At 39.8% G+C, this 25,354-nt stretch overlaps 1 protein-coding gene across 1 annotated transcript in view; it reads right to left on the reverse strand.

Moving 5' to 3' along the window:
- Positions 1-1,107: 1,107 nt before the first annotated feature.
- LOC146631536 (integrin alpha-5-like) overlaps positions 1,108-25,354 on the reverse strand; it is a 56,435-nt gene continuing 32,188 nt past the window's right edge. The window contains exons 18-30 of the mRNA XM_085352997.1: positions 24,692-24,829; positions 18,613-18,680; positions 14,057-14,207; positions 13,435-13,527; positions 12,142-12,221; positions 9,352-9,432; positions 9,156-9,261; positions 6,799-6,957; positions 6,594-6,701; positions 2,823-2,936; positions 2,286-2,387; positions 2,048-2,170; positions 1,108-1,504 (exon numbers count right to left, since the gene is read on the reverse strand). Of these exons, the coding sequence (XP_085209123.1) occupies positions 1,421-1,504; positions 2,048-2,170; positions 2,286-2,387; positions 2,823-2,936; positions 6,594-6,701; positions 6,799-6,957; positions 9,156-9,261; positions 9,352-9,432; positions 12,142-12,221; positions 13,435-13,527; positions 14,057-14,207; positions 18,613-18,680; positions 24,692-24,829 (1,407 nt within the window). The 3' untranslated portion in view covers positions 1,108-1,420. The remainder of the gene's footprint in view (positions 1,505-2,047; positions 2,171-2,285; positions 2,388-2,822; positions 2,937-6,593; positions 6,702-6,798; positions 6,958-9,155; positions 9,262-9,351; positions 9,433-12,141; positions 12,222-13,434; positions 13,528-14,056; positions 14,208-18,612; positions 18,681-24,691; positions 24,830-25,354) is intronic.

Here is a 25,354-nt window from a genome sequence, read left to right on the forward strand (position 1 = left end):
CTCCTTTGGTTTACAAAGGGTCTTATCTTCAATAACATCAGATGGGAAATGTGTCCATATGTCTTCTGGTCCTCCCAAGTGTTGACATTTTGTCCCATTTTCATGAGAAAATGTGAGGGTCTAAACTTACTGCACAAGGATATTACTCCTGATCAGAAGGATATTACTTCTAATTGGATCACTTCCAAACTTTCATCTTTTTTGTCCTCCGTGTCCCAGGTGTAAACTATAAGAAAGTCTAAAATACTCTGCAAATAAAAACAGCACTTCAGGGTTTTATGATGCACTGCTGGATTGAATTATTTTTATTCTAAAAATACAAAAGAAATCATTATTTGATAATTTAATGGAAAATAAAGGGAGTAATTATAAATCAATGTTTCTAAATGAGTAGCTTTTTCTTGTGTGTGGTGGTGTCAAAAATGGAGTTTAAGTTGGAGGACTTCACGTTCAGTCCAACTAAAGAAAAGGTGAATAGACGTCAGAAGAATGACCTATTACATATAGCATTTTTTTCCATGTGCCAGTGCCCCTAAATGCAAAAATAAAGAAAGAAAGAAAAGAAAAATAACTGAAGGAGCTCTTGGGGATTAAGTTGGGTGAAAGGGGTTTAATTTGGTGAGCAGGTTCCTGCAGAAGAAGTTGAGCGAGGTGATGTTGCTGGTGTTCCTACTCCACTGCAAAATCTCCTTCCTCGAGCAGGCAGCTCCTACAACAGTGCTAACCAGCTCCCTACCAGGCAGCCCAATCTAGCTGTAAAAGGCTGATCATAGCTTCTTGTGTGGGTATACAAAATTAGGCTTTATTCTGTGCCACAACATCAATATAACACAATGAATACATTACATCATACACAAAGTACCTCCCAATATGGGAGAGAAAAATTCAAGTTAAACATTGCAGATTTGGCAAGTTGCTTTTTTGATTTTTTTCTTCCTGTGGACAGTACAGTACAACATTCAACAATCAATAGGAAATCATTGTGCCATAAATAACAAGTGGTTTAGGCATCATTCATAAGCAGGAATTTTCAAAATCATCAACACCAAGCTTACAAACATGGCTTGAATCACACTTTTTTTGCATTCATGAACTACCGACGTTTTGGTGCCTTTTGTTGGATGTCCATTTGTTTCTTTATTGTCAATGCAGGAGTATAATATGACAGGATGAGCTTCTAGAAAAGTCTCTGACTGCACAGAGGAATGTCCAACAAACAGCAGTGCATATCCAACTGCGTGACCCCTGTAATGTTTTAGTGCAGCACCAGACATTTTTATCTTCCAGTGATACAGCACCCATAACTGTCCCTTCATGAATGGGTGGCCTGCTTATAATTAGGAATTTCCGTTATTTTTTTGGGAATGCGACAATACTTCCAGTTCTTTGGAACAGCTGCAGGTGGAGGCTCCGTTCAGATCTAAGCTTCAGAGGACGCCTGGGGTTTGAGTTTGGCCTTTTCCATGGTCGTACCGTATGGGTCTGATCTTTTAAAGAAGCCCATCTAAAGCAAAGGATGAAGAGATTAGATGCAAAACAATAATAACGTGTGAGCTTCACAACTGATACGTGTAAAAAAATACACTGTTCCCTGATAACTTACCCAAAATGCAACTCACAACTCTTAAAGAATAGTCACTTTTACAATATCTGGTCAATCCACAAACACTATCTAATGACAGCCATACTGATTTTTCTACAACACATTGTTTTTCTTGCTTCTGTAATGGTTTTTGTTGGGTTTTTGTTCCCGCAGTAACAACTGAAAGACAATCTTACAATTTCCGTGTCCTGCAAGCACAGCTTTAGTTCAGATCACAGCTTTCAGCAGTTATAAGTAAACAAACTGACTAAAGAAACAAAAATCTGTTTTTGGGGTCTTTGGCTCAGGCTGTAACTCAGTAGAGCAGAAAAGCCCGAAGGTTAGTGCTGTCAATCTCATATTTATCAAGAATATTACAAAAACTGCAATGTGTAACAACCAAGTTATTCCAGAGCTGTTTTTCTGTGATCATGCTAAAAGTAGGGTATTTGAACACCTTGTTACCTTGTAAAGTAAGTATATGAGCAAGGCCAGCAACAGCAACCCAGCTAGAACAGCCAGGATGATGATCCACACAGGAACCGAGTACTGACTGTTGGGTTTATTCCACATCACAGCAGTCGCCACCTGAACAACAGGAAACCGCAGAACTGATCCACCGTGCACTGATTTTCATTTGTAAATGAAAAATCTAAAGAGCTTGTGAAATTGTAAAAACACAGAAAAAAGCTGTTGATGTTACCTTTTTGGATCCTGATGGCTTTAATGTGGGAGAAACAGAATACGGCATCCTGTCCACGCTGAAGTGAACGGAGCACTCCAGCGTGTACTGCTTATAGGCTCGCTGTGGACGATCGATAAACAAAAGTTTAATGAGGAAACTTTTTTGTATCTAAGGAAAATCAAAAGCCTCTGTGATTTCTGCGAAATCAGTTTCGTACTATTTCTTTAAATATTAGTTTATTGTTCCATACATCATCTACTCTGTACTGTGGGTTATAGTAGGCTCAAAATTTAATTATAAAATGTCACAATTAACAGTAGAAAGCCTATTAAGTTCATTAGGAAAACTGTTAGGTATGAATAATGATCTAATGTGGATGAGACACACTGTCTGTTTTTGTCGGTCGACAGAGGGCAGCATGAGCACAGACTCCTGCAGGTTCTCGCCTTCATCCGCTCTAGTCTGTTCCTTAGTTGAGTTTCTTCTTCTCAAACTTGAAAGACATGACTGACACTACAGAGCAGTAATGCAGAGTTCAAAGACCTGTAGTCTCACCTCCATGAACGTTTCAGCCCAGACTCTTGAGCGTACAGTCAGGATGACACTTCGTCCTCTCTGCAGCAGCCCCACATTACACTGCAGCTGCCAGCACTCCACTGTACTGCATGTCTACAGAGGGACAGAGCAGGCACAGCACATTCCAGTTAACCATTCACCGTCATTTCTTTCATTACTAATGACTAATTACTGCCCTCACAACAGCAATTTAAACAAAAAAAAACCATGCAAGGATTTTTCTACTACATGATGCATTTGCATACATGTGCTTTACTTTCCTTAGTTTGATAAAAAGTTTTCCATTTGTCAATTTCACTGTTAAGCGTTAATTCTCACAGCCTCAGGGACTGAGAAGCCTGCAAAAGTCTTTTAAACGTTCCTGATTTGTAGGATGATTTGTTGAGTGTACTTCCGTACTTTGTGAGCTTTGGCACTTCAATGCATCATCTGGCAGTCAATATTCGGAGTGGCAGTGACTCTAAGCTCAAGACAAATTTCCTGTAAGAACTATACAGAAACAGCCCCATCTTCGATATAGAAGAGAATACCTCACATGCTGTGATATAACTGCATAACCATAAACCCTAGCAGTCGTTTTTGTAGCAATATAAACACATGGATAAACAGAGATTATGTTTCTTTGTATTATGCTTAGCATTAGTATTGTCAGTTATTATGACTTTGAATTAAGCTAAAATGTTGAAACATGTTCTAAAAATAAGACGGGTCCTCTGGAAAGGCTCACACAGTTAAATGGTTTTGGCAGCACAGTGACAGAGTAAGAGCAGATTACAGTGCAGTGATGATATAAGATGTCAAAGTCACCGGTGCTCTATACAGAGTTGATATGAACCAGTTTGAGCGCCAAGAAAACTTCATTCAAAATCCCACTGACTAAAAACTGAACTTCATTCTTTGGATATAATCAAAAGAAGATTGCTGGCAATTCACATGCCTCTGTTCTCAGATCCCCACAGCACACACTGAAACTCCTGTGATGTGTGTAAATGAGTAAAGTCGTGTATTGAACAAGGTAATGTTGTTGTTTATTTAATATTTCAGCTTTCAGTTTAACCCTGTGAGGTGTAAGTCATTGTCAGTGAAACCCCAGCCCTAAACCCAAACCCTATATATTTTTAAAAAGCCAAGAGGGTCTAAAGTGTCCCTTTGAAATCAACAATTACCAACTGAGTAGGGTTCACATCGTGAATACAGCCTGTCCTAACCCTACCTACACCAACAAGATGTGCCTCCCATAAGCCCCAAAAGAGAGAAATCCATAAATGATTCCAGGGGTCATGAACGGTTCATATGTGTAGAAATATGATATATAACCAACAGTGTTGGTGTGTTTTATGATTATGAATGAACCACACTGTCTGGGTTTCTAGTTTCCTCATGGAAGCGTTAAGTCTCCCTGTGCCTGTCCATGAAGCCAGATAACACACACCAATGAGCTAAATTGCAGGAATGTCTTAAAGACATAAAGACCTGGATGGCCGCTAACTTTCTGCTTCTTAATTCAGATCAAACTGAGGTTATTGTACTCGGCCCTGAAAAGCTTAGAAATATGGTATCTAACCAGATTCTTACTCTGGATGGCATTACCTTGGCCTCCAGTAATGCTGTGAGGAACCTTGGAGTCGTTTTTGACCAGGACATGTCCTTCAACGCACATATTAAACAAATATGTAAGACTGCTTTCTTCCATTTGTGCATCATCTCTAAAATTAGAAATATCCTGTCTCAGAGTGACGCTGAAAAACTAGTTCATGCATTTATTACTTCCAGGCTGGACGACTGTAATTCATTATTATCAGGATGTCCAAAAAACTCACTGAAAAGCCTTCAGCTAATCCAAAATGCTGCAGCAAGAGTGCTGACAGGGACTAGAAAGAGAGAGCAGATTTCTCCTGTTTTGGCTTCCCTTCATTGGCTTCCTGTTAAGTCCAGAATTGAATTCAAAATCCTGCTCCTCACATACAAGGTCTTAAATAATCAGGCCCCATCTTATCTTAATGAGCTTGTAGTACCATATCACCCTATTAGAGCACTTCGCTCTCGCTCTGCAGGCCTACTTATTGTTCCTAGAGTATTTAAAAGTAGAATGGGAGGCAGAGCCTTCAGTTTTCAGGCCCCTCTTCTGTGGAACCAGCTTCCAGTTTGGATTCAGGAGACAGACACTATCTCTACTTTCAAGATTAGGCTTAAAACTTTCCTTTTTGCTAAAGCATATAGTTAGGGCTGGACCAGGTGACCCTGAATCCTCCCTTAGTTATGCTGCAATAGACGTAGGCTGCCGGGGGATTCCCATGATGCATTGAGTTTTTCCTTTCCAGTCACCTTTCTCACTCACTATGTGTTAACAGACCTCTCTGCATTGAATCATATCTGTTATTAACCTCTGTCTCTCTTCCACAGCATGTCTTTTATCCTGTCTTCCTTCTCTCACCCCAACCAATCACAGCAGATGGCCCCGCCCCTCCCTGAGCCTGGTTCTGCCGGAGGTTTCTTCCTGTTAAAAGGGAGTTTTTCCTTCCCACTGTCGCCAAAGTGCTGCTCATAGGGGGTCATATGATTGTTGGGTTTTTCTCTGTATCTATGAAGCGCCTTGAGGCGACTTATGTTGTGATTTGGCGCTATATAAATAAAATTGAATTGAATTGAATTGCCTACAACAATCGTGCATTGCATGGCAGACTGTGTGATATGTTGGAAACAAAACTAGTGACTGTCACATACCACAGCAAGTCACTGAAGCTACAAGTTATCAAAATTAAAGCTTTTTATCTCTTAAAAATAACCCAACAATGCACATGTACAGTATTCTGCAGCCCTAACTTTCTTCTGGGAGTGTGTAACTGTTGTTCACACTGACCTGTGAACTTCTATTAAGTTAGCACCAATTCATTAATACTAAAAATACTTTAGTTTTTAGAATTCCCACTGTGCAGCACGGTTTATTCGAAACATTTCTGTGTGCTAAGGTTGTTTGGTTTCATCCGAGTGCCATTAGAGATGAGCTGTCAAATGTCAGCCGCACAAAAATAACTCAGTAAATCACAAACGTAATTAACTTCTTCTCACAAACAATTACAGCAAGCAGCTGTCGATGTTGACCAGAGCTCATCATCTTTATTTCCATTTCCTCTGTTGAAACAAACAATCGAATCAGAACAAGAAAAGGCAGAGCTACTGCTTTCTGCAGTCTCATTTGCATCTTTTGGTTTCAGTGCATTGCATACATGTGTAAATACCACTGAACACTACACAGTCCCGTAGAAACTCAGAGAGACTCGACACCCAACAAAAGAGCTTTTGTTTTAAAGTGTTTGGGATCTGCAAGCTAATCTCGCCACTACTCTCCACCCACGTGTCAGACACTGAGGACAGAGACAAACATGACCCGTGTCTTTAAGGGACACATGACGTCCACTGATGAGGAGCAAATGTTGTCACAAGGTTGCAGAAGAAGGAATAAAGTTGGATATTCAGTTTAAACTTGAATTTAGCTAGGTTTGCTACGAACTTACCCTGCTGTGTGTGTTTGTGCTAAGCTAGGCTATACATAGGTTATGGTGCTACAGTGAAGGTTTGGCATGAAGTGCACAGAGATGTCAGACTCTGCTTAGCTCCTGATGGCTTTAAGCTGAGTTAGCTGCAGCTAGAATCTGTAATCAAGCATTTCCATTCATTAATCAAAGAACAGTACATGTTCTCTGTAAAACTCCTTCACAGGTTGAATTTCTATATTCTGTAATGTCTCACCAGGTTTCCTTGTTCAGCCAGAGGATCTCTGTGCACGTCCCTCTTCTGGATGCGGTGCTCAACATTGGACTTCAGTGATGCTGGACCCTCTACTGCCCCAGGCTGAAGCTGTAAACATAAATACATTAGGAGTCATTAGCAAACACAAGCCAGTGTTCACAGTCAAGAATAGACTAACAACAAAGGTGTAAGTGTGTGTCCTCACCTTAAGTTTCAGTGCATTTAAGGTTGTTTTGGAGAAGCAGCTGAGTGGACCCTCAGTGACCACCTCCAGAGGGTAGAGCAGCCAGTGACCATGAACCTTCAGGGGACATTTCACCACTAAAGATGTCTGGCTCACCACACTGGGACCGTTATTCACCAACTGAGAAAGAGTTTAACATGTTATACTGTGTCTTCTTTTAGTACACTGTACATTGTGTACTGCACTTTACAAACAAACTCCCTTGCATTGTGATTTTAGTAAAAGGAAACACAAGTCCTACGCGTGAAATGACATTAGCAATGTTTGACTGTATCAAGCGCGCCAGCACAGCCATCCACGTCATGATAGTCTTGAGAGCTTAATAAAAGAAGCCGACTGGACTGGTTTGTGAACGTTTCACCTCTCTTCAGTTCTAAAACAAGTGGTCCAGTTGTTCAACAGATGTAGCCCGGATAAAATGAACCGGCTTTTTCCTTTCCATGGATCACGTCATCCAGTTCACTTTTGTCCTGGTTGTTCAAAAGAAGAAATGAACAAGACAAACTGGAGGTTTGATCTAGATTTTTTTTAAAAACCCAAAAACTATTGGATTATCTGATCTTATCCAATCAGGTAATCCTGTTTTCCCTTTGAACAGGTTTCAGGATCTGTTCTGACTGGATTTATTCTACCAGATTACTTGTGAACAAACGCACCCAGGTTATTATCCACTAGTGGAGGAGACCCACTTTGAAACCCCTTGTAGCCACATTTTTAAGGAAAAGAAGACTATCGCACATCTTAGTTAAGACCGACGCATCTCAATATTACCAGCTGACAAGGGGAGGTGCAGTGCTGTTCTCAATTCATCTGATTATCACTCCAAAATGACCACACTTTTCAACAATTTAAGGAGTGTGGTAATATTTTACAGCAACACTTATGAGTTCTTAATGTAAGACACAAGCAGCTACTAGATGAAAGACGTGAATTGCATACAACAGCTTAAAAGGGAAAAAGCTACTGACCACCATACATACTGATGCCTACACCGAGATGTTACACCCTGCATATGCATGACTTTCTTCTTGTATCTGCTTATGGGGGTCTCATAAGTGTTAGTGTCACTGAGGAGTGTGGTAATTTTGCAGTGATAATCAGTTGACGATTGATGCTTCGGTCTTTACACAGGAATGTTACTCAGGACGCCTCCTTTTTCTGGATGGTGACGTTAGAAGGAGGAATTCCCTCACTAGAGTTTAATCACCTGCCAGTTTGTTTTAGAACTGAACTCCTCAGATCTTCACAGATCTGAAAAAGTCCAGGATCTTTCAGGCTCTCAAGTTTGAAGATTTGCAACTTTTTGTAATGACACATAATAGTAAAAATAAAACAAAATGAAGAATAAGATCATTTAAAACACATAAACATACAGAAAGAGCATAAGGAAAAACTAATGATTATGGCTTATGAACAGCTCCCTATTTACCTTGTAGAACAACCTTAAGCAGTATTAACTTTTAGTCTCTCACATAGCTGTGGAGGCATTTTGACCCACTCTTCTTTACGTTGCTGGAGGTTTACAGGCTTTGGTTTATGCACAGCAGTTCATTCAGGTTGGGGTCTGGATTTTGTCTCAGCCATTGCAACACCTTGATTCTTTTTTCAACTACTCTATTGTAGATTTGCTGCTATGCTTGTTATCATTTTCCTGTTGTTGATCTGTCTGTTAGGCAGATGGCCTGAGATTTTATTCTGGAATATTTATACAGAGGAGTTCATGCCTGACTTGGTGACTCCAATATTCCAAAAAACAAGCCCAAATCATCAACCCTCCACCACCGTGTTTGACATCTGGTCTGAGGTATTTTCCAAATATGCCACTGCGCATTATGGCAAAATGTCACCACCTTGTTTCAGAAGTCTTTTGGTTCGTTTAGATGCAACATTACAAAACTGTAACCATTCTATTTTCTTGCTGGAGAGAAGAGACAATTTGTTTTTTAAAAGACGTTCAGTCTTTTCCTAATTGTACTGTCATGAATTTCAATATTTAACATGCTAACTGAGGCCTGTAGAGTCTGAGATGCAGCTCTTGGACAGTCATTCCTGTGAACACTGGCACCTATGTGTACTTTTTTTGTAACCACAGCTGACGTTTTAAGCCTCAGAAGATAATGTTAGCTTCTTTTTCACAGTGCAAAATGTTTTAGTGAAATAGCCGAGCTCCTATTTTACACGACTATTAATTTAAGCTCACCAACACTACTATACTCACATTAAAAGTTGGTGAATATTTTGAATGTATTACTCTTCTATGTTTCAGTGTGCAAACGTGATAGGACTAGCTTCTTGTGTATCGTAGATGTTATTTTTACCTCGAAGACCTGCTGAAGCTCAGGGCCGATCTCCTGCTCCTCCCCCAGACCCTGTCGCACAGTCCAGTTGGGAGGAGGAAAGATGACTTTGTCTGGCCGAGAAACACTGCAAACGGCACAGTCACACTTTTATCTTGGCAAGAATGAAGGTTAAGAAAAATGATGTCATAGTTATGTGTCTAAAGTGAAGCCTCACCCCTGGAGAATGATGTCAGCCATGGCAGAGACCTTCAGCTCATAAAACACCACTTCGCTCTCAGAGTTATTTGCATTTTTACTAGAACAAACCACAAAAACGTAATGTTACTGAAACAGCCCTGATCACCTGATCAAGAAGCATTAAACAGCTTTACAAACCTGAATTTTGTAGACTTTTAGTGAAGCGAGCTGAGAAGTTATTAAACATATATATATATATATATATAAAACTAACTTTGCAAATGCTACCAAAAAACCCTACAAGATAAAATGAATCAAAAATATTTGGATAACACAGTAGGAACATGTATTTTCACATGAGGTATTATTTAACCAGTGGGAGTTTAAGTTATTTTGCACGCTAATAGAGACTTCCATCTGCCACTGAAGGTGCTCAAGAACTTCTAACTCCTGCACCATCGAGAGCGTCCTGACGTCAAACATCTGCACCTGGTTTGGGAACAGCACCAATCAGGACAGACGAGATCTGCAAAGGGTGGTGCGCTCGGCAGAACGCATCATTCAATCAGAGCTCCCTGACATGCTGTCCATCTACACCAAGCGGTGCAAGTCCAAAGCTAGGAAGATTATGATGGACCTCTCCCATCCCAACAATGGACTCTTCTCACTGTTGAGGTCTGGGAAGCGCTTCCGCTCCCTTAAGGCCAAAACAGAGAGAATGAGGAGGAGCTTCTTCCCCCAGGCTATTCGGGGCCTGAACCAGGTGTAGGACTAGACTCTCCCAAACACGTCACTATAAGACTGGACTCTCACACACGTCACCACACGCACCACCACACATTTCCTATAATCCTATAATTCCTATAATTTATAATCCTTATCTTTATAATCTCTTCTGCTATTTGCACATTCTTTACTGTAAATTCCTAAGTTAATTTGTAAATTTTTGTAGTAAATTGTAAATATTGTAAAACTTTTCTTCTGTCATTTAATGGTCGGGCATTGTACAGCTACAAGCATTTCACCCCCATGTCATACTGTGTATGGTTGTGTGTGTGTGACAAATAAAATTTGAATTTGAATTTGAATTTAATATTCAAACACACAACATAAAGACCCCACATTAGTAGATGCATTGCTGGTTTGGAGGAAGTAATTACTGAAGTTATTACAGAAAGTTCAATCAGAGAGAATGAGTCTAAATAAATATCAGTAGTACTGGAAGTAGCTGCTCATTATGAATCTTTTTTTTTTTCTTTAATGGTTAAAATTTTACTTGTGAACAAAGTCATTTTAATTCAGATTCAAAGAGTATTTGGCTCAACGAAGCTCTGACTAAATAAACCTGGGGTTGTTCTTGTTTTCAGCACTGAATCAGTGACAAATCGTAAGATGTTCTAACTTTACAAAAGGTGTTTTCTAGTTGCTGGAGAAAATCTTGTTCACTTTCCACAGAAATAGAGCAACAAACTCTTTTTCCAAGCTAAAAAAAAAGATCTTTTAAATTAGCAGGATGCCATTTCCTCTCCAGCTTACAGGTTAACTGCTTTAAGGTACGCGTTGCTGAGTATTTCTCATATGGAGCCTTTATTTTTAGAGGAGCCAGAGTATCCAGGTCACTTTCCAGGTCCACAGTCCCTTTTTTTGGTAGGATGAGTAACATTTTTTTCTTGGCGTTCTTCCTCTTGTCTCAATGAAGCGTGTTTTGTCAATTTCAGTTTGTTCAGGTTAAGAATTTCCAAACTTAGTACAACTTTCAGTTTGGAAGACTAGATGTGGATCACCATCACCTTCTCAACATCAAAATGTTTGCTGGTGTGATATCACTACAACGCAGCCACATTAACCGCGGTTCAGTCAGGATCACTAAAACAGGCTGTTTCCATCTGCAGCAACTTAAATGCTACTCAAAAAATGAAGGGATCACTTAACTCAGACATCAAGTCTTCATGAATGAAATATTCAGGTTGAAAGTCTTTATTGACACATTGTGTAATTTGTTTTGGTTTCAATGGAAATCCAAATTTCAACCCTTCCAAAAAAATCCTAGGAAGAACAGAGCAGGCATCGTGACAGCAGCCTGTTAAAGGGGAGTTTTTCCTTCCCACTGTCGCCAAAGTGCTTGCTCATAGGGGGTTATATGACTGTTGGGTTTTCTCTGTATGTATTATTGTAGGGTCCACCTTACAATATAAAGCATCTTGAGGTGACTGATGTTGTGCTGTATAAATAAAACTGAACTGAATAGATCAAGGAGCTGGGGTTGAGGTGCAGCAACGTTGAAAGCAGCTAAAGCAGCCTAATAGCATGCCCTATATGGGATTTACCATGTGTAGAAAGAAGTCAGCTGGTGTGGACTGGCAATGACATCAGCTGAGGTTGACTTCAGCATGAGTTAGCACTAGTAGTATGTATGTTTAACTGCTCTGTTATTTCCTGAGGGGTTTCAGATGGATGTGCATATTTGATTTGGCACAGATTTTACACTGGATACCATTCCCAGCATAACCCTCCTATTTATCTGAGCTTCAGAGCAGCACTAAGAGTACACTAATCCCTGAAGTGGCTTTGTGACTCCTGTTCGTCCTACCAGAATCAAACCGAGGATCATTATGCAAATGTGTTAACCACTACACCACAGAATCACAATAACAGTGATGATGACAGATTTACTTGGTTGCCCTAAAGAATTTTTTGTTAAAAAAAACTGTATGTAGCTTATAATAAGAATTAAGGGAATACTTTGGATTAAAATCTGCTCCACTGGTATGCAGTTGCCAAAGATACCCCATCCCACTTGAACTGGAATCCCTAAAAAGTGGCCTACCTTCGTATCTGGAGCTCAAACTGAACAGTATTGTAAGTATCACTGAGTCTGGGGATGGTGAAGCGAAGACCGGCCCACAGCTACAAAAACAGCCACAGAAAATTCACGCAGTTATTTCAGGGAACATGAGAAAGGAAATAAATGTGTTAAATAGAGTCTGGGTTCTTTTTCTTAGAGACGCCCACTTTGGAAACAAGGAATGAAAACTCTTTCAACACAAAAGCAATGTTTATCAGGTTTTATCAGGTCGGTGAGAAAACATGTCGAGTTTGCTTATGTATGAATTAGGCAAGTCAACTTGGCTTAACCCTTTAGAGCCGATCGGAGCGGGAACGCTCTGTTATGCGTAACTATTTTTAAATCCCAGTAGCACTGCAACCACGTAAGCTAGCGCAAAAAATTTTTTTGCATATGAAACCGGAGGAGTTGTACTTACATCTGATGCCATCAGCTTGTCCTAGGTCACGGTTTCCTTCCACATAAAGCTTTGCAAAAACTGCATAAAAAGCGCTTGCAGGAACAAAAACATAATATTCCAGAAACACGCTTTACCGATCTGATCAGCTGTTCAAAACACTTCCTACGTTGGAATAGACGTCAGCGCGAACTTTTGCATTTCCGCCATTACCTGCCCGAAACCGGAAGTGACGTCATTTTCGCGGAAATGTAGTCTTTTTTGCGATCAGGGCCTCAGGGCCCATACTGCTCTTTTTAAAAGTTATCTTTGACTTTATGACTTTCTGTGTCGTTTCTGGGATGCTTAGGACTCATATTGCACTGCTGGAAATAGTTTATTTTGATGCATATGCTGCTTTTTTGCAAATTTGCAGTATAATATTTATTTTCGTTTTTCCTGCAGTGTATAAAAATTGGTGTATTTCAAAAATAAAACTATGAAGACACTCAAAATAATTTTCCTGTGGTGGGAAACTATTTTGTGCAACTTTTTTGTATTTACAGTTTTGAGGGATAAGACTCTTAAATTTCTCTAACTACAAATATATGTCAAAAAATCAAAAACGATTTTCAATTTTTTTGTAGTTTATTGCACTTTTTTGCAATTTATGTAATTACTATGCACTTAATGAATACATATTATTAAAATCTGGGCTATAATGGTTGTATTGATGTATAGCAACTTGAAATGCTCCCAAAAATGGCTCCACAGCATGTAAAAATATAATATAAGCTCTGGCGGACTTGGTTCTATGGTAGGTCTTAAAGGGTTAATTGTACTGAGACACAAAGAGTGGGAAAGGCCAAAAATAACATGTGGGTCTTATTGGCTCTTACACTGGTACCAGACTTCATGGGGTTTCCCAGATCACACACGAGATAGCGGGTCTGGTTTTCTGCCTCGTAGCTGCAGGTCAGCTGAGTCAAGCTCTGGAAAGGACACAAAGAAATAAAACTCCATCATGTATTTAACTTTATTAAGTGTACTGCTGTAAAAGCTAAAGAGCTGTTGTCTTGATGCATGCTCAGCTATCCAGGTAAGGAAAGAAGATTCATCTGGACGTAGCGTTTTCAGTGTGAGAAACGTTTCGTCACTCAGCCAAGTGACTTCTTCAGTCTCACGAGTTGTTAGAATAATAAATCAAAACTCTGACTAGAGTTAGAGTGTGACTCTACCAACCAGCTGCATTTCAGGGCTTTCAAAAAATGTATTCAAAACGTAGTAAGTGTATTCACGTTCTTTCACGGCTTTAACTCAACAAGGAGGGCGTCAGGTTGAGAAAACTCTTTTAGCGTAACATTACGATGGCAAAGTGACCTTTGACTTTATGCAAAGTCAAAATAATTTCCACATTTTATTTGCATTAAAGCATTTTTATGCATAATTATCATTTGAATGAAAAAACACGGTGCTTCTGACCGTGATACTTAAACCTCCTTTTAAACGCCACCGACTCACCACGTTGTTGCGTGCTATCCCGCTGTAGTCAGCCTCTGGGGGAAGCGCCACATAGAGCTCAGCCTCGTACGCACCTCCCTCTCCCTCGTTCCTGGCATTGAAGGTCAGGCTCACGGAGTTTTCGCCTCCCAAGTAAACCTCTGTCTTGTCACTGGGCAAAGAGAAGCGCAACATCATCACTACGTTTTCACTGAGCCTTACCTTTTTGAAAGCTGTTGAAAGCTGTTAAAAGAACAGTTTATGCAGACTTCCTGTTGCACATAAAACCATAAGTTCCATGTAACACTGAGAATTGAATCGATTTATCAGAGAAAAACAGTTTTTGAACCAGATTTTTATTTTTTATTAACCTAAAGTGATATACTATAACCAACCGTAACCAAAGTACCCATCATCAACAATGACTCCAACCCTAAACTAGTGCTGTCAGGCTAACATTGAAAACACTCTTCTCCAAAACACAGGGACTGGGTTGGGTCATTACCAGTGATGAGACGTCAGGGTCAGAAGGTTAATATATCACAATCCTAATGATTACGTAATGCACAAAAAGTGTCTGATTGTGCAAGAGTTACACAGTCAACAAACAATCATTTGCAGTCTGCTTTAAGCCACACGATTAAAATAAGCACTATAATCTCCCTCCTGTAGATCTGTTCTGTTCTTCAGCAGCCCCTGAGGAAGCTACTCATCTGTGACTCTTTAGCTGCTTAATTCTCCACAGTGTTTCTCACTCATGTTCGGTTCTGCCAATCGAAGTTTTCAAAGGTTTTTCAAGAGCAGCAAGACTGAACAAAAACAGCCAAAGCAAAACAAAGAGCTGAAAGCAGCAACACTAAGTAAAGTCGGGATTCAGCGTTACAGGCTAAGCTCATTGATGTGAATGTGAATATGCCAAAAATTATCAGTACTTGATGTATTATTTTGTGATGCTGCCACTGAAAGTTGAAACTCTTAATAGAATCTAAATGTAAATTATTTTTTTAAATGACCTGGGGGGTCAGAGTACCTTTTGACTGCACTTTCATAGGTTTTACAGCTTTCCCTACTGATACAGACCACCCCACACCATTCATACTACAAGTAATTAAGTAATATATGAATAATTAAATTCATCAAAACCTCCTGTTTTATTAACTATCTACTACAGAAATGTTTTTTTAATATATAAAAAAATATATATATATTCAAAGTGAAAAGAAATCAGTGAATTCACAAGAACTTTCTGTTTTATAAATTCAGGACAGTCTCGGGAATGAGCTACCAAAACTTCTTCTGTAATTTGACATATTTATTTTTTAAATAAAAGCCCAGCATGTCATAGTAATAGATTACAGCAGCATTTCTTTATCATGCGGAGAAACTGAGATGTACTGTTGAAATTATCACAGGGATTTAAAATTAAGATCAAAGTGGGCTGTGTGTGGTCCACAGTGAATTTGACATGCCTTTTTTAAATACACAGATATCATATATGATAGATGATTGTATAATAATGCCATCTTACCATAGTATAGTGAAGTCCTAAGTACATCCTTATACAGCCACTTGCATGGTGTCAGACTCATTTTCTGGCTTTTGGTTCCCTTGACTGTCACAGGCCATTTATTATTCCGTCTTGAAAAGCTAGTTTATTTACTGTAATCAAAATGACTGAAAACAGCAGCTTTCACACACAGCTTCTACGCCAGCAGAGTTCACTTTTCCTTCATTTCCAGATCTATGTCAAGTCACTGGGTGCAGGACATGACCAACGTGGCCCAAAAGAAGGTAAAACGTAATGAAAAGCAGGGACATAAAGTCTTTCCACACAATGAATCTTTGTTTCAGTCTGTCCCCAAAGGCCATTTTCTCCGACATATCATGTCATGAGTGACATGGGAAATGACCCAAATCTGATCACTGTGATTTGTCTCAGGAAACCGACCCCCACCTTATTCTTCGACTTCATAGTGACACCCCTGTGTGCAAACACATTTTCAGAGAAGTGATAAATCCACTCGACACCCTTCAACTCTGGCCCTCCCCCATCAGCTACACTTGGCAGTAGTAAATTCACGTTTCTATTGAGCAGGAAAGGAAGAAAGGAGCGTGGCTGAAGGTTGGAACCGGGGTTCATCTTTCACTCCATTCCCCCCCGCCCCCAAAAAAGGGGTCTGGACACAGTGACCCCAAACTAGGTAAGACGACACCCAGATGATTTTAATTAACCTTGGGCAAATTTAGCAAATGCAGAGGAAGCAACTCTGATCCCACAAACAGCAGACTCTCACCGATGCCAGGAATGGGCAGGAATCAGCAGCTCACAGCTGACACGTTATACTACACTGACTTCGCTGGGAAAAATATAACAGTGGCTCATGAAGCTCATAAAAGCATAATTAAAGCCAGAGGATACAACTAAAACACCAGCGACAGACCTTTAGGTTATGAATCTTAAACATCCCACTGTTTGCAAATTCTTGGCAAAGAAGGGAAATCGCTGTGTGCAACAGTCAGTGAAGGGAAACTGTGTTTTAGTGGAAGTGCTGAATCATTCCAAGTTTGGTCCTGTGGCAGCTCCAAATGCAGATCTTTGACTTTTCATGGGAAACTTTTAGCACTGATTGTATTTCTACAGCTAAGAGAAATCACATGGCCATGTAATGCAAAACAGTCCACATATCAGAGCTGGCAGGCTGGGAGGAGAAAGTCTGGAGTGTGTGTTCGCTTTGTGAATGGGCTGAGGCACAGCCAACTATCTGGCTGGAGCCTATTCAGCAACAAGGATTCAGGATTAATATACAATGATATGTTATTGTGCCAAGAGCTAGGAGTCATTAGTCTAGATCTTTACCCCAGTGCACGCATGTTCTGAGCTGTAAACAACCTCCTATTCTTCCTCAGTGAGGGAGAGGGGGATGTGATCATGTCTGACAGCGAAAAAGACTGACAAGCTGGAGTTCGTGAAACATGTAAGCTCATTCAGTTCTGCAGTGGATCCAGATCACGTTCTTTAACCCTCCGAGGTCTGAGTCATCGATGACACTAACCTGCCTAACCTGAACCCTGCATGGTTTTATATGTAAATATATACTGATTGTGCCGGGTTAGGGTTGAGCTCAGGTTTAGGGTCATCGCCAAGATACCCAGACCTCAGATACTGGTGGAGGATTCACTCTGTGTGTATCAGGCTTATATCTTCATATGTTTTTCCTTAACTTCTTTAAATAAATGACTATTTTATAAAGAACTATAGAATTAGAATTATAGAAATTCAACCCAGACCCTAATCTGCATCAAAATATGTTGTTTTTTTAAATTTTACAAAATTATTTTTCCCCAAGTCTTGACAATCAGGAAACAGAGAAACAAACAAAGAAATGATTCTAAGTGAAACACTTTCTGAAAAACGTAGGGAGGGTCGGGGTTAGGGTGTTAGGGTTATCACCTGTGACGAGTAAGACCTCAGAGTTAATTGATGGCTAAAGTCTTTATTTTATGTTTTGCTAAGAATTTGTGATTTCATTAGATAAATAACTTCGAAATTTGCATGAAGTTTAATTCTGTTACCACTTTTTTTCCTGTGTGTCCAGTTATTTAGTACTTAGTAACATAAAACCAGAGGACCTCCATTCCACGTTTTCTGTCTTTCTACACTGAAACTTTCAAAGTAAATTAAATAAAATAATTCAAACAAATATAACTGTTGAGCTTTTAACATGCACCAAACAACCAATCTATGGCTTGGTTATCATTTAAGTCACAGGTTAAAATGACGGTTTGTCAGCAACAGTGTTACTTTTTAAATGAAGACTGAAACATTTAGGCGTTACAGTCTTCCTATTAATAGATTTCCATTTGGGGATTTATTTCAGATGAGTCAAAGTAAAAGAAAAACGGGTGGAACCACATCTACACCTGTCCCAAACCCTTCGCCAATAACAGGGGTTTTTCTTCTTTGCTCGTTTGCTTGCTGGGAATTGTGTGACTGTATAAATGGATATTGCTATTATAGTTTTGTTCATGTAAAACAGTTTAAAAAGAAACAAGCCTTTAAAACTGCAGTATTTATATGTATTTAGTTCATATGCAAACTAGTCATGATACTACAGAAAATGAGCAAATGATCAAATGAGCAAAGTTCACTATTTTAGCATCTTTCAGCTCCTTGTTTTGGTTTTAAGGCCTGAAAACTGTGTCGAATTCTGTGATTCACTCTCACCACTCTTATCTACTTTGTATTACGTTACAACTGGAAGTGTTTTATTCTTTGCTTAATTCCCATCGCCGCATGGATAGTGTTAGTAAGTTAACATAACGGAGCTAAAAGACGAGTGAATGCTGGATTTGCATTAGCTACGCAGCCAGGAGCAAGATTACTAACAGCTTAGCAATATTGACTTCATCAAATGACAACATGTCGACTTCTGTTGGTCTTCCTGGCTGCAAAAAGTCGAAGCTTTTCTTGGAATAATTAGAATTGTTGTTGCGTGAGGGACAAAACTATGGCAGTTTAGCTTCAGGTGGCTAGCAGTTTTAACTTGTGTTTATTGGATCAGGTGGTTTCCTCTCACCCATAAACAGCCAGCTTTAGATCTGGGACACAGATGTTGTCATCTCCACAATCGAGCTGAATCTGGGCCTGAAAAAAAAGACCGAGATAAATGGAATAAATAGGAGCAGTAAGTTAGATTTGGTTCCTTGTAAAATCAAAAGGTACAGGGAGAGAAAAGCTCTGGAGGAAGTGGGTGTTGACAGAAGCCAGAACAACAGATTTGTGATTTAATGAAAGGATAAGAGAGGATACAGACTATACATATCCTCTATATACACACAAAAAACTGTAACAATATTTGCATCTACCAGATGCTGGGAAGTTGTGAGAAAACATGACCCTTTAATGTCTGCAGAGTAAAAGTAATACACGTATGTGGGAAGGAAGAAAAGGGAGAAAATATGGTGGTGGAAGGTTTAAGAGAATCAAAGGATAGTAATTCCATCTTAACAAGTATTACATTTTTGTGGGAAAGTCTTTTTCAAAAACAGAGAAAAGCTCATATTTTAAAGGCAGTAGGGATTAATCTGCCCTTTAGTCTTACGTGACAGATGACCACAGTACAAGATAAATGTTATTTGATTTAGAAGTATAGTTTTTCTTTAACGTGCCCTTGAGCGTTTTGCTTTATTCCCTCCTTTCTCCCTTTTTTCTGTCTTCTCTTCTCTGTTCTTCCTTGTAGCTTTACTGTCATCGTAGCTGTGGCATGTCTCTCCAACATATGGGAATCATTAGATTCCCAAAGAATGCAACAGAGAGCAAAGAATCAGCCTGGCAATGGTTAACAGTGTCTCAGTGGAGATCCCTGCTTCAAGTTCCTAGTTTTACATTTATTTAGGACCCAAGATGCTATCGGCCATTTAATAACAAACATGCTTGAGTCTAAATGCTATGCAGGTATACACTGTACACTTCTAAGCGTGAAGTCTCTTCCTGTTAAAACTCGCCCACAGTCACCTGTGTTTGCTAATATGAGTTCATTTCGACCGGCACTGGATTTATGTGCACAGACATAGAATTGGAGGATGGATGCAGAGCATAACAGAACTTCCCCTTCATCTGTTTTGGTTTCAGCTGTAATAAAATTTAGCCAAGACCATGTAGTCAAAGTTCTTCCCATCTGCAGTATTTTATACTTGGCAGCATGGCTCTGCTCTGGGAGATTCCTGACTCAATGACAACAGATATGACACTGATAGAGGAGAAGCTGAGGTGGAGGTGGGTGGTAAAGCAGCTTGCAGATGTGCAGAACATTACAATGGCAAAGTGACCTTTGACCTTATGCAACTCAGTTCTTATGTGGGTAAGAACTGAGTTTAACTGAGCTGCTGTAATTATAGTTGCCTAAAATAAGTTACCATCCACGTGCATTGATAAAATTCATTCATGTAGTCCATCCATCCATTTGCTTTGGCTTATCCAGGTTGCAGAAGCCTAAGCAGACACCTCCCTCACATTCTGATAGTCTACACTCTTTGAGATCTTTGAGTTTGGCCACTTACAACTAAACACAGCTGCTTGACGGCCCAGTACTATATTGCGATTCTTTATTGTTTTCTACATAAGTACTCTGGGCCAGCCTTATATACTGGGAGTCATGAGAGGTAAGACGTAGGGTCAGAGAATTAGGTCAATATCAGCCAACATGTGTGAATGTGGTTAAAAAAAAGAGTGGAATCATTGTCTGATTTGGCCTGTTGACTGTTTGTGTTGGTGAGTGCAGTGCTGCTTATGGGGCGTCGCTGTGACTGCACCACTGAGAATAACATGCTCTGTGATACACTTACTAAGATCAAGTGATGAGCTCTAACCTATAATCTCTTCCTTCTAAAAACTCTTCATCTGTCGTTCACTTTCATCTCTTGATCCTCACAAATGTAAAGCATGTTTCCCTCCAGATCTTAAAGGAGCAGGCTATTCTACTGCCATCAACTTCATGTTACAGTGAAAACTCCAAACAGCATCACAATTAGATCTGGCATAAGTTCAGTTTCAAAACAATTTACTGGAAATTAATGACATGTGTCATAACCATTGACCCAAGCGACATTATACAAAAGAGAAGATCTTAACCTCCTGAAGTCCTCATCGTCAACAACCCTAACCTTAACGCTCATCCCAGATAAAAAGTTTTTATGAAATTCATTTCCCAAGTCTTGGTAATCAAGGACAAAGAGATATAATCATTTTCACAAACACTGTTTTTCTCCAAAATATAGGGTTAGGCTTAGACCTCAGAGGGCTAAAACTATATGCCGTCAACCCTTCTTTAAATGCAAATACAATATACATGTTTCATTTTTTGAACTGCAAGACCTTTAAGAGCACATCAACAGCTTGGAAATGTACTGAAGAGACACATTCATCTGGACCCAAACACAAAGTCTCATAATGGTTTGGATAGAAGGTCTTTCCAGCTACGACAGCAGACGAGAGACTAATTCTGCTCCAATGGACGTCTGACTCTTTCCCCAACACAAAAACAATGATGATAAAATGAACTCATTAACTGGACTAGTCATTGACAGCTCAGCAGACTGTGTCATTCTCACTAAACATTGTAATATAACAAAGCAATTACAGAACAGAAATTAATTAACTGGATATTAGTGAAAAGCCATTAATACAGTGAATAATGAGCTCTGACATCATTTCAATTTTCTGCAGTATCCCTGTAGTTGCTGGTGTGGTTGTTGTGGGCTATTGTACTGTCACCACACCCAGCAATGTTCTAACGTGAAATGCATGGCAACATCACTGAAGCATTATCAAGTTTATCAATGGCCTTTACGCTCTGATTAAGTGTCCTGTAGTCCTGCAGTTTACTATATATAAGCCTGTCTGGACGCAGTAAAAAGCAGTGAAACTGATTTTGTCTAGAAAGGCGTAGCAGCAAATCTGTCCACAGCATTAGTGTCTATGGGTACACAGCTCATGGCAATTACTGACAGCTGACTGAGGAAATTTTCACTGGTGCTAATTTGGCATTATGTGAACACAGAGAGTGAAAATAACAGGGCTCAAACTGTAGTTCACAATGTAAAGCATTATGGGACTTGTAGTTCTAAACCCTGTCTCACAAAAAGTATGGCGAAGAAAAATAACAAGGGTTAAACCCCACAAACCCTCAGTGGGGTTACTTTACTATGGAGGAAAGTTTGTGACTTGGTCTTCTGTCATCAGGTAGTTTTTAAAGCTTTGACGTATGTTGGGGCAAATTATCATGTTGGAGTACGCATCCTTCACAGCAAAGGAGCAAAGAAAATAAAAGCAATCAGGGGGCAACTCTGTGCTGAATTTACTTGCAGTCTGATGCAGGTAACCAAAGCCACCATAGGAAAAACACAGCTGATGAGGTGTGACTTTGCTAACACACAGTAAGCATGGTTTAGGTTGCTTACTCATTAAAGCTGTGTTGGAAACTAAAGGAAGAGTGATATTTCTAATTGATTAAGAAGTCTGCAGCTTTATCTAATTATATCATAATGCCAATAAATCTTACTCCGTGTCACAAATCTGCTTCAGTGGAAGCATACAACTCAACAAAATCTTAGCTTTTATGCAAAGGACGGCTAAAACGGGAGATCAACAGATGAACCTGGTAATTTTTCCTTTAAGGATTCCGAACTCAAAAAAGTTTGGTGCACTCAATATTACAAAACTCCAATTACAAGCACATGTAGTGCACACTTACACACCCACATCACACACTCACTTCAGCTTATATACCTCACATAAACATGTGCACATTTGCAGGCCCTGGCTCTTGCCTGGTGGAGGAGACCACTGGCAACATACATAAACAAACCACAACCAGATGTCTGTGAGCTGAGCACCACCCCGCCCAAACGGAGCTGTCAGTCCCCCCTCTGTGTTTTTGCAGAGCCATGACTCGCAAGTCCTCCATAAACCTTCCAACTCTTCGTATATGAAACGCGCGCAAAGGAATTGCCAACAGAGACCAGAGAGCAGAACGCAGCTCTTGATTTAACAGTGCCGACCCGCAACCTCTAACCATATGGGCTTCGCTACTATAGAAGGGCCAATGCTAGCCTCTGTCCTTGCCAATCAAGTCATGTTCCTATATGAAAAGTAAGAGTGAGCCGTGACTTCACCATGTATGGAACAAACATGACTTTAGGTTGCTTGGTAGAGCATCCTCACTCCCCTTGCTCTCCCTTCATCTGGTAACATTTGTGGCGACCATCTGGTTAAACCCTAAGAAGCACGGCGTGTGGCCATATAAGTGGTGTGGTCTAGGATTTTGGTGTGGTAATGTGATATACAGTACAGACAGACTCTACACTTTTACAGAAGCACACACTTCTTATCCTCAGAGACTTTAGACTTCAAAGACAGTTTTCAAAGGGTTACGTTAAAAATGCATCCAAGACACAGCAGAAAAGGGAAATGTTATGAACCCCTGGGATGCATCACATGGTTGAGTTTGTATCCATAGTTAATACACCTGAGTTTGGGGTTTTGTTTATTCTAGTATTTGAAGTTTCTTGCATTGCCTTTATTTTGGGTCCCGGCCTTGTTTATTCTTATTCTTGTAGTGCCTTTCAGTTTTGTGATGTACTTATAGTTTGCTTGTTCTCTTTAAGTTAGCCTTCATGTCTTCCTACTGATAGTTTCCTTGTCTCTGTATTTAGCTGAGTTCTTTTTCCTAATTTACTTGATAACTAGTCGTCTCGTGTGTCTTGCTTTCAGTTTAACTTCCTCCCCTGTGATTGTCTTGATTACTTTTTGTCTTGTTTTCAATTCCCAGTTAGTCCTCAGTGTGTATATATAGTTCTGTCCTTCCCCACAGACAGACACATAGTCCCTCTAAGCATCTGTCTATCTTCCCTCTTGCTCTTTCAGTTTTTCCTGGAACTCTTGGATTTCTGCTGTGTGCTAAATTTGGTGTTTTTGCTTTTAAGCCAGACTTCAAGGTTAATTTTTTCTTATCAGTCTGCTTTGCATCCTTCCTTTGGGTCGTTCACTCTACAAAGCTGACAGAAAAAGAGGAGAAAATAGGTGGGACAGATGCCATGTTCACAAAAACAAAGTGCAAAAAACAGACTTTGCAAGTAAATATGCGGCACACATGAAGCATACGATCTCCACTGAAGCTTTCATTGCAAGATTTAAATAAATGTGCACAGGTGAGGCTCGACCATCATGTTTGGGAAGGTTTTGGTAAGGTTAAATTAGGAAGGAGGGTGCTGGTAGTGCATTTGTTTATCCATAAGTAAATGATATACTTTTTGTATCGTGCTGTTAATGGCAGGAGCACATACAATCCTCTGCACAATGGCTAGTTAACTCAGGAAGTGGTCCTAGTAACCAACACCACATGCTAGAAAGTCCGGGAAAGGTGTCCAGCAGACAGTCAGATAACTTCCAGACCACAACACGGGTTTCATTTTAGAAAGATGGTTGAATTGTAAGGCAATGTCTTTGCTGAAGTAATCATTAAAAATCCAGTGTTTTCAAAGAAACTGCACTAAAATTATTGTCACCAATAATTTTGGGTAAGCTGAGGCTCCTCTCGCCTTTTTAATAGTGCAGGATATGGAGAAACTGTAATCCGCCATAAAATTGCTCCACAGCTTGCTGTAGAAGCATCCAGCTGCAGCCTTGCAAACCAAGTTCATGACACCACCACCCTCACCATTACACTAACTTTAACCCTATGCATGACACACCCACTTCCCTACAGCACAGCTGCAATCAGATATATGTGGTTTGTGTTGCCCACTTTCTTCTGAAGTGGTTTAATGAGACCTGAAGAAATACTTTATCTCAATGACCAATTCCTAATACTCGCATTAGCAACAGAGGGTTTAAACAGGTTTTGATTTGTATTTGCTGTTTTGCTTAAAATGCCTGATGTTGTGCTTTACAGGCGCTACTGGCACCACCAAACTGTAGCATTTCGGCTTTTAATTGCGAGAATAACATTATTATTATTATTATTATTATTAATAATAATAGGCAACATCTTCAAACTGCTTGTTTAACTCTACCATCCCTGCATCTGTTTCTACATGCATACAACAGTGTATTGTCACAGCGTTTTGCATTATCCTATCATTAGATGATGTACATACCTTCTGCTTTATGAGCTGTTCTGTCTCGTAATTGAGGATAGGTCTGAGGCCATGTTGGTCTAGCGGGGCCTGTGGATCCAAACTGAAATTAAGGCTGATGTAAATGGGGGACAGTTTATCCCGAAATTCTTCCTCAGGCTGAAAGAGAGAAAGAAACAACTGCATTAGAAGCTGAGAAATCTGTATATTTAAATAAAAGAAAGCTACCAAGTGCGATTTCTGAAAATAAGAACAGATTTTACAGCAAAAACTGGCCTACATTACTTTTTCATTGTAGTAACTAATGTCTGGTGTGGCTCACTCTGACTTCTTAGCACACCCGTCTCCTTAGTGAACCAGTCCCATGGATCTGATGACTGAACCATCCCTTAATTATACTGCTACAGGCTCAAGTTCTTTTGCTCTCAGTCTTGCTATTCTCTCATTTTTTCCTCTTTCCCTTGACCCCCAAACATTTGCCTCAAACAGCCGACCTTCCCTGAACCTGGTTATGCCGAAGTGTCTTTTCCTGTTGAATGGGAGTTCTTCTTTCCCACCATCACCAAGTTCTTGCTCATAAGGGATTGTCAGTCGGACTGTTGGTTATCTTATACTATAAGACTTATAGTATAAAGCACTTTGAGGCAACTGTTGTTCTGAATTGGCACTATGCAAAAACATAAA

Source organism: Diplotaxodon limnothrissa, linkage group LG5 (assembly GCF_057381915.1).
Source record: "Diplotaxodon limnothrissa isolate DT_005_m linkage group LG5, D_limnothrissa_male_GT1.1, whole genome shotgun sequence".
In the NCBI taxonomy this organism is placed as follows: domain Eukaryota; kingdom Metazoa; phylum Chordata; class Actinopteri; order Cichliformes; family Cichlidae; genus Diplotaxodon; species Diplotaxodon limnothrissa.